Below are 9542 nucleotides of genomic sequence, written 5' to 3' on the forward strand. Positions count from 1 at the left end.
TTGCATTAGTTAATGTAATATATTCAAATATATGCTATCAGTCAGTCTGCAGGCACATACATAGTACTTTTACTTTTGAAACAAGAACATTTTGAGATCGTATTTCTGTACATAATTTTGAATGCAGGACAATTTTACTTAAGTAAAGTAGCCTATCTGACTGTAGCTTCACCAGGAATCTCAGGTGTGAATGTGAGTGACTACATGAATGTAAAACAGAATTAAAAAAAAAACATGAAACTTCCCTCCTCAGTAGAGTACATATATAAAAATATACATCAACACTGTGATTTTAAACACTTTTTATTTCATGGTATCACTCAATCATCCAAAATACAGGGCTCCTAAAAAACAGTTAATACAAGATACAAATTACACACAAATGAATTTACTGTATGTTTGTCTCAAAAATCTCTCCACGTGGCCCAGCTTTAACAAAGAGCTACGGATGTCAGTCTGCTCTATATCTGAACTTTATTATTCACACATTATCTGTTTTTGAAAAGGCACTGTGGTGAAGGCACTGTAGCACAGATCGGACACATTTAAAATAGTCCATTTCTTGGCGTTTGGCTGAAATAGAAAATGAAATGTACTGATCATCAGGCTTTTAAATTACACTGCCAGCACTTGTGATTTATGGAATGATTAGGAAATTTCAAGGAATACTTCACCCACAAAATGACCATCTGTACATCAATTACTCACCCCGTGAGACCTTGAATTTGTGGAAAAGGCTCGGGGCTTAGATTATACTACATCAGTTTGTAAAACAGATGTTTTGATATAATTTTTGGGTTGTTAAATTTACTTAAATTCATCAATAATTTTCTCCATTTTTTGATTCTGCGAGAAAAACAAAGTTTACTTCGAGAGTAATTGATATTTAAATAGTCATTTTGTGGGTGATGTACTCCACTGATGGTGTTTACTTGTATTATGACTTGAAATATATCAAAAAGGAATGCAGATTTGAGGATATTATTTACAAAATGCTGTACATCCAATTTTTTAGGAAAGAGGAGGAAGAGGAAAATATCTTTAAAAAAAAGTAATCTCTTATGTTAAAGTATTATTTTTGCAAATAAGGTTCACACTGCGGGGATCTCTTCTATCACTCCACATCAAGTCTTAACTACTGGTGATAATCAATATCTGTACTGATTGTGCTGCTGCCTGCTCACTGTGAAGAGGTTTCTCATGGTGCCCACTGATGAACAGCTTCAGCCCCACTTCTGTCAAATACCAACAGATTTAACATGAGAACCATAAGAGGACCAGAAGTTCCTTTGTGTTACAAGTTGAATTGGCCCTGTACACAGCCCAGCATCTCTTCAGCCACACATGGCGTCATAGAGACAGAAAGAGGGAGTCTGTTGCTGCTAACAAAAGGAAAACAGCTAGCGACCGTCTCTGTCCATAGACCGTTTCAGTGAAATTGCATTGCTAGTTTGCATGTTGCTAGTTTGCATGTTTACTGTCTGTCAGATTATGTCTTTCACTTACACCACTGCACACAGGAGACAAGCTGGGACACATTTGGAATGTTTACATTTACAAATGTGAAATGGTCTATAGGCAAAAAAATATATATATACCTATCAGCACCTCTGAATCTCACAAATGAACACGTTACCCTGTCTTGTTTGTTTGCCTTTGTACGGAGAGAGGCTGGCCATTTCCCATGTTTCCTTTCTTTATGCTAAACTAAGCTTACAGTCTGTTAGCTGTAGCTTCATATTAAGTGCAGAAATGTAATGTTTAAGTGATAGTTTGACATTTAGAAAAACATACTTATTTATTTTGTTGTTGAGGGTTAAATGAAAAGATTGATACCACTCTCACGTCTGTTTGCTGCATATAAATATACAACCAACAGCCAGTTAGCTTAATTTAGCATAAAGACAAGAAACAGAGTGGCTCTGTCCAAGGGGAACTAAATGTGCCAGCACCTCTAAAGCTTACGAATTAACATGTTAAAATGGTACAAAAACAGAAGTGCAAAAAAAAAAAACAAGTTGTGGTTCTACGGGAGGATTTTTATTAAATCTTAGGACTGAACCAGGCTAGTTGTTTCTCCGTTTCCTGTCTTTGTGCTAAGCTAAGCTCACTGGCTGCAGTTTCATATTTACAGAACTCTTGTCAAGAACTCAGCCGAGGATATTTCTCAAAATGTCGACCTATTCCTTTACACGATACAAGATACTGAAAATCAATTAAGCAAAAGAAGTGAAGAGTTTATCCCAAACTTTTGGCTTTTGACTGTTGCATTGTACTTTTACCCATGAAAAGCCACATTTCTGACTTAACAGCATGAACAAGACTGGTCCTTGTCCCACTAAAAGTGTTTTTGTTTTTTTTACTTTGGCATTGAGACGCAACAAAGGAACCTGCCGTCACGAGGAATGGGATCACTTTGAAAAAAGACAAAATGTGTAAACTGCCACCCTAAATGAAAACACAATATTGGTCCGTAAACCTTCCCCAGGTCAATCACAAGGAAACTTTTTGGAGTTGTTGTTATACGTCCCGTTCTGTCCCACAGATTTGTGCCTCCGGGAGAAGAAGTCAGTACGGAGCAGGCGGTAGAAATAAATCAGGATCATAATATTCATCACCATCAAGCTGCCGAAGATGTAAGCACCGTGGTCCAGCGTGGTGTAGTTGTTGATAAAGTACCAGGTGAGGTAGGCCTGGGCGCCCAGACGGAAGACGACGAAGGTGAAGATGTTGATGAATTTGTTGACGTAGTACACAGAGGAGGACTGAGCGGTCATCAGCTTCAGCAACAGCCTCAGGTGCAGCGTGACACTGTTGAACTCCACAAAGAGAGCGATTACGGCGCCGGATAGATACAGCTGAGTGTAGAGGGCGTACAGGAAACACGAGAGCACCTGAAGAGGAGACACGCACAGAGAGGTGGAGGGGTTTTTACAGATAATGGTCTCATGGGTTGACTTTGCATTTGCCTTGCTTTTATTGTCTGCTTAAAGTTAACTTTATATTCTAGGGAAGAAGCCAAAGTTTCCAAAGATATCAAATATGTCGGGCTGAATTTTGGGATAATCCACATAAAATGTTTCTTCACGAGTTGTGTGTTTAAGCATTTAACTTGGTTTAAACACCGTACAGCTTTAATGGAACAAGTTGATAAACAATAAAATATACATGTACTGTGTATTATATGTTGTACATGATGTTTTCAGCTTCAAAGTTACTTAAAGGGGTAATTAAAGGAGACTGGATGGTTTTAAGATAAAGACTGAACAAATAGACACACTCCACCATGCAAATAAGATAACAATAGCAAGACTGTTGAGCTCATGAGTTACAATGATCTGCTCGGTGGCAACATGTGGCATTCAGTCTTGTACAGTCCTTTCATTCAGTAAAAAACAATAACAGCATATAAAACAAATCTTTCAGCCTACAAACTTGCAATACGTTTTTTTTTTTCTTCCAAATTTTGGTGACATTCAGAAACACATTTTGGAGCTAAAGTCAAATCAACCATCTAACACCTCACTTTCTCTTCTTCTTCTTCTCTCTCAGTCTTTTACACACACGTGAGGATCGCTTTGACATTTAGCTGAGCTTTACATACTGACTGTGATTATCTTATCTGCACCAGAAATGCAAAAAAAGAAAGTAAACATAGCATAGAGCCCGGGTTGCCTTACCAGCTCATGATGGAGTAAGAATTCCCATGATGCTCTTGCATGTCCTGATAGGATGATGTCACTGGCATCATGCACAAAGTATCCTGAGAGGGAAGAGAAAAGCACACTGTCTTTGTCACTGGTGTGAGAGGAAGACGATGAGGATAAAATGCATTTTTTTATTTTACTGTTCATTTGATCTTTGAGTTAAGCTTTAACTGAAAGTGTTTACCGGATATCCCGGTCTGTTTGACACAACAGAGGCATGTCGATTACAGTACATTTACACATGTTTAATCCACTGTAGCTCAGTTTTCGTTAAAAGCTTATCATCAACGTCGTACAGTATGTAGGTTTAATTTGTTACGTTTATATATCGGACATGTTTTGACACATGAGGACACAGTAGCACGTTGCTTTCATTTTGTTTTCTCTTGCCTCTGTATTTAATGGAAGTAGTCTCCATGCAGACTGGCCATATTTGTGTGTATAAGTTAAAAAAGCTTCCGAGTTTGGTGTGATTTTTCTCAGATTGTCACCTCCTTGCTTGGCTTGCCAAAACATCTTTCACGCTGAATCTGTGATCATAACTTTATGTCCGCTCAAACTGCAGATGAAAGAGAAGTTGTTGTGTTTGTACAGTAAAGCCGTTTCCCCTAATTGAAGTGACAACAATCTAACAGGTCAAACAAGTGTCAATGTAATATATTGGTGATGAGGTTGGTAAATCGGACAGGTTTCTAACCACAATGAATGTGTTGTTTTAAGGTTTCACCGCCGATACTGACTCAAATAGCTGTATCGGGTATCAGTGACAATGGAGCCGATCTATTAAATTCAATTCTATTTTTATATACAGTATTATATACATTATATACTGGAATTTGAATTCCCGTTTAATTTTTACCAATTTGCTGCGGCATTAAAAAAGTTTACACCTGAATTGTAGTTCTTGTTAATTTTGAAGATTTTTAGCAAGCTGCTGGTGCACGATTTATTATTTTAATAATAAATACGGTTCAGTAATGTATGTATTTATTTGTTACAATTTGTTTTACAAAGTTAGGAAAGCAATGTTTAAGACAAGTCTGATGTTTCCTTACACATAAAAGAATGATCCCAGTTACTTAAACACAGTGAGGCATACAGCTTATTAATTAAACACTGGTATCGGATCAGTGCTCTGTATCGGCCGACACCCAAAGCCCAGATATCATATCGATATTTGAACTGAAAAAGTGGGATCGGTGCATCTCTACATGTAATTGGTCAAAAATAATTAGGAATTTCAGCTTTAAGAGACAACACATGAAGTGAAATAATTTCTCAGATAAGAGGATTTTCAGCACGTTCCCAACATGTTGAACCTGTGTAGCTTAAAATAACTGCAGCTTTGAGTGTTTACATGTCTTGTTTGTGTAAAGTAGAAGTGCAAACATTTAACTTTTGTTACCCACTATTTGCATCAGTTAAGTATCGCCTTGGGGCTGTTAAAACAAAGTGTTTTATTGATGTTAATTATTGCAGAAAACTTCCACCAACTAGTTACCGCATGTACCTAAAGATCTACTTTTTCTACAAGATAATGTTGAATATATCTGACAATACAATGCAGGATTTCCCTTGTGTCACTTCTTGTTAATCAAGATGTTTGTTGAGCTGATTAAACCGCATAGGCCTCATTTAGATGCAGGCATTAAAGTGGCTAAAAATCCTTTTGTGCCTCTGTATGACTGACTGACACGCTGTGGCTCTGCATTAAAGAACACGACCTCCAGTATCTGGTGTGGTTGGCCTCAGTGGAGCTAATGCTGTTTGCGGTTGTTAGGGCAGATCTCCACAGATTTGTGTCTTCATGGTAACCCATAAAACCTAACCACATAGAGTACAGCTCAACCAGACCACCGAGTCCTCTATGGATTATCTTTGGTGTCCGCGGTGATTTAGAGGAGACGCCCATTCGTCTGTTGTGAGAATCAGGTGAGATGGGCGGATCCTTTTCTGGTTTTACTGAATAGCAGCAACTGGGAAGGTGGCAGTTTTCTTCCCACAAGATAAATTCAACAATGAAAGAGAGAATGCAGGCAAGCAGCACCTCCCACACATTTCCCTCCTGTGCGTTAAACTAGACCTGCAACTATTAGTCATAGTAATAATCGTTCTAGTTGGAAGCAAAAATGCCCCCCAAAAAATGCTGGTTTCAGCTTCTCACGTGTGAAGATTTGATCCTTTTCTTTGCCATACATGATCTATCTTTGAGTTTGGGACTGTTAGTTGGACAAATGGCATATGAAGACACTACCTTGAGCTGTGGGAAGTTATAACTTTAACAATTTCATGAAATTTTATAGAGAAAAACAATTATAGCTTAATCAAGGATCAGCAGATGAATCAATAGAAAAATAACCCTTTGTTGCAGCCCTACGTTAAACACTACAAGCAAAGAAATGTCTCTTAAGACTTAAACAGACTGTGTGCAAGTTTTTACATGTATATGTCTTTTAATTGTTTTTTTATTGCCAATGTGTGAACAGGTTGCAACCTAATGCCAACAAACAACCAGCCCCCCCCACAACTCCAACACAAACAATGTTATATCTAATGAAGCCCATCTTGCAAAACAGGAATGAGACCGACTTCGGGGGAAAACTAGGATCAACATCGGCCGGGTCTTCGATTCATGGAGGGACCTTTGTTTGGTTTTTGGTATCAAAACAGACCCCAAGCTGGCAAAATTCCTATTGGACAGGTAAGCTAACATTACTGCCAAGCATGTGAAATATATAGTGATATTGTGGTTTTAGCGGACTAATGTTGCTAACGTTAATCAACACGATGCCGGTAAATCACGCTCAGTCGTGTGTGTGTCGTCTTACTGTTTCGACCGATGCTCGCGAGCACGAGCAACATGACGCTGACTGTCGTTGACTTAATGGCCACAGGTGTCATTGTTAAAGTGGCAATAGGCAGAATGTTTTTGGCATCATTGGGCAAAAATTCCATATTAACCTTTCAGCATATTGTCATTCAAGTGTTCTGAGAGATAACTAGACTTCGGCACCTCTTCATGGCTCTGTTTTCAGGCTTTAGAAAATCTAGCCTGTGACGGGAGACGTTGACCAATCACAGGTCATTTCAGAGAGAGAGCGTTCCTATTGGCTGTGCTCCGATCATATGACCGGTAGTTGGCGTTCCTTCAAGCCATCTCAACCAGATCTCAACATGGCTGCCGGGTCACAAACTTTCTCATTTTACAGCTAAACCGTGCACTACAAGATGATTCTGAAAACATTTGAGGGGAGAAATAGGCATTAACGTAACATAATATAGATTCATATTTGATCAGCGCGGCATAGTTTGACCGTTTACAGGAGTTCCCGAGTGATTGAAAGCCGGCTGTCATAGACAGCAGATGGACAGCAGACCTCAGATCAGCTCTTACTGCTTGTTACCTGTCTCATGTACTACTGTCAGGGTATAGCGTCCGTTTTATAAAAACAACTTTTTTTAATCTTATTTGCTCCAATCTCGCCTACTTCAGCTTTAACAAGCAATTTGTGATTCCTACATATAGCCCCTTTAATATTTGTAGAAAAGTTAACAAACATTTCTTTCATTTTGCTTCTTTAATTACATATCCTAACTTTGCATTTGTTTTACTTGTTAGGCTGAAGTGGCATTCTTTTCCACGATGCGTTCACTGACCTGTTGAGATGCAGATGAGCAGATAGGACAGAGGGGTGTGGTGGTCAATGTTGCTCAACATCTCTGGCGAAAGCACGCAACTGGAGAGAGGGAGAAATGTTATGGATAGATGGTTCTGTATCACACATACATGGGCTGGAGAGAAAAGTCGGACTAGTCAGACACCTTAACATCAGGTGTTCAGGCTTTTTTAACCCCCTGACCAATAGATATCGCTCCTTATAGTAGTTGGAGAAATTGTGCAGTTAATATTTTAACATTTCATTTTAAAACTAGCTTCTATTTGTGTCTACATATCATAAAATAGCATTATTTCTACAATTTTACAACTATTTTTCTCTCTGATTTTGCATTGCTCTTTGCCACTTCTTACTGCTGTTGTGGGCACACCTCAAAAAGCAAAGATCCCCTCCCTGTATAAACACACCAGGACAGATTTATTGTTAATAAATGACCTAATGTGACAAGCAGCGTACTGTTTCCTTGGCACTACTTTCAGTGCAAAAAAAACAACTTTTAAATTACTTTCTACTTGCTAATTTACATGTTACACATCAATAAATAGCATGCAGAAAGCCTGAGAAATCTCACTCTGATCCCAAGTCTTAATGTCAAAAGTTGAGTCACGCGCACTCCCCACCCCAAAAAATAGTTTCTGTGTCCTGATGCTTTCATTTGAATGCTTGAGCCAGCAGGTTTTTCCAGTTGTTACATATCTGCAGGCTGTGGCTTGAGTAACGCTGACTGTTTGCTGCATGTGAGGCTGAGAAGACTTATTTCTTGACAAACCTCTGAGTGTGACACACATTCACAAGTGCATGCAAATAGCAATGTGGCTCATACTTACTGTACAGTGATATTTCCCTCCCCACTTAAAAATGCCATTCCCTCCCCCAGCCCTCATACATGCCCTTCCTCTTCTTCTCCTGGCTGCCACAGACTGTCACTGCTGCACACACACACAGCCCCACATCATGTGGACTGTGAATAGACAATGGTGTCCCAGTGTGTGGATGGATAGAGATAGATGGGTGAATAATAGGCAGATGTTTTGGATGGAAACTTACCAGGTCAGGGCCCAGGGCCCAGTCAGCATTGAGTGCACCAATGAGACAGAGAGGTTCCTCCACTTCCAGGTCCTTTCCTCATCCTGCTTCACAACTTTGGGCAAAGGCAGCCTCTGCAGCAACTTGTGGATCACCCTGAAAACCAGAGCAAACAGCACCACTGAGGGGCCTGTGTGACTCTTCAGCACAGTAACCAGGGTGTCCATCCTCCTCCTCCTCCTCAGACCCCTGCTCTTCCTCTCTGGAAAGCTTATTGTCTACAGCTGCCTCCCTTCTTCCTCCGTCCTGGATAATATGCTCTGGTATGAGATGGGAGTGTTCTCCAGCACAGATCCTGTTTTTAAGTTGAGTTCTAACTAAATCTTTTCTTCAGCTTTTTCTTCTCAGTTGTTTTCCAGTCGAGGGGATCCTGTCTGGTAGCAGCTCCTTCCAGTGAGACGGTGTTTCTGGTAGTGTTTTACGCGCTCTCAGCTCGCCTGACTGTGTGGAGAGAAGTGGCGAGAGGAGGAGTGTTGCTGCTGCGCCCTGCAGCCACAAAAAACAGGAGGGGCAGGAACTGTGATCACGTTATACAAGAAACTAAATCACAGAGCATGGCTGCTCAAACGAGATTTTGGGGTTAAGCGTGTCTGAAATGACCCGTTTAAGTGTTGTAAACAGCTGCTGAGTGATAACTTCACATGATATTGATCTTGCCCAGTTATGTTGGCTTTTTTTAAGTTTTATTTATTTATTTATTTTTTCTATTTTTTAATTTTTCTCTCCATTTAGTTTTATCCATATTTCATTTTGTTATGAGGAAAGGAAAGAAAGAAAAAAGAAAAAATATATATATACAAATTATATATATCCTCCTGGGAACCGACTTAAAAAAAGATTCTTCCAATTACTTTTTTGTGATTCACTTCCTAGTTTAGGGTTAAAATAAAATCTTAACAATTTAGGCTTGTTAAACTTTATTTTTATTGTCCACTGTATAGTGGACTACATGACTATTTCAGTGTGAAAATACAAAAACAAATGAACAGATTATGGCTATAGAGTGATATTAAACCAAGAATACATTAAAATGTATTAAAAAACAACACATGCCATATCACTGGAACGCCTA

General features: G+C 39.2%; 1 protein-coding gene across 2 annotated transcripts; it reads right to left on the reverse strand.

The window, feature by feature from the left end:
* Positions 1–287: 287 nt before the first annotated feature.
* tlcd1 (TLC domain containing 1) lies at positions 288–9033 on the reverse strand. Of its 2 annotated transcripts, XM_037775096.1 has the most exons (5): positions 8432–9033; positions 7365–7444; positions 3681–3763; positions 2479–2894; positions 288–2440 (listed from the first exon to the last, which is right to left on the reverse strand). In XM_037775096.1, exons 1-4 carry the CDS (start codon positions 8635–8637, stop codon positions 2490–2492), a joined length of 774 nt encoding a protein of 257 aa, XP_037631024.1. In that variant the 5' UTR covers positions 8638–9033; the 3' UTR covers positions 288–2440; positions 2479–2489. The 2 variants fall into 2 exon arrangements, with proteins under 2 accessions (XP_037631024.1, XP_037631023.1); XM_037775095.1 differs by having other exon boundaries at positions 288–2894; positions 8432–9031.
* Positions 9034–9542: the final 509 nt, after the last annotated feature.

This window comes from Sebastes umbrosus, chromosome 7 (assembly GCF_015220745.1).
Source record: "Sebastes umbrosus isolate fSebUmb1 chromosome 7, fSebUmb1.pri, whole genome shotgun sequence".
Taxonomy (NCBI): domain Eukaryota; kingdom Metazoa; phylum Chordata; class Actinopteri; order Perciformes; family Sebastidae; genus Sebastes; species Sebastes umbrosus.

Coding starts and splice junctions, on each gene's coding strand:
- tlcd1 (XM_037775096.1), bottom strand. CDS start 8,637: ATGGACACCCTGGTTACTGTGCTGAAGAGTCACACAGGCCCCTCAGTG. Junction 7,445..8,431: donor GGGCCCTGGGCCCTGACCTG/GTAAGTTTCCAT, acceptor CCCTCTCTCCAG/TTGCGTGCTTTCGCCAGAGA. Junction 2,895..3,680: donor TCTTACTCCATCATGAGCTG/GTAAGGCAACCC, acceptor TCTCCTCTTCAG/GTGCTCTCGTGTTTCCTGTA.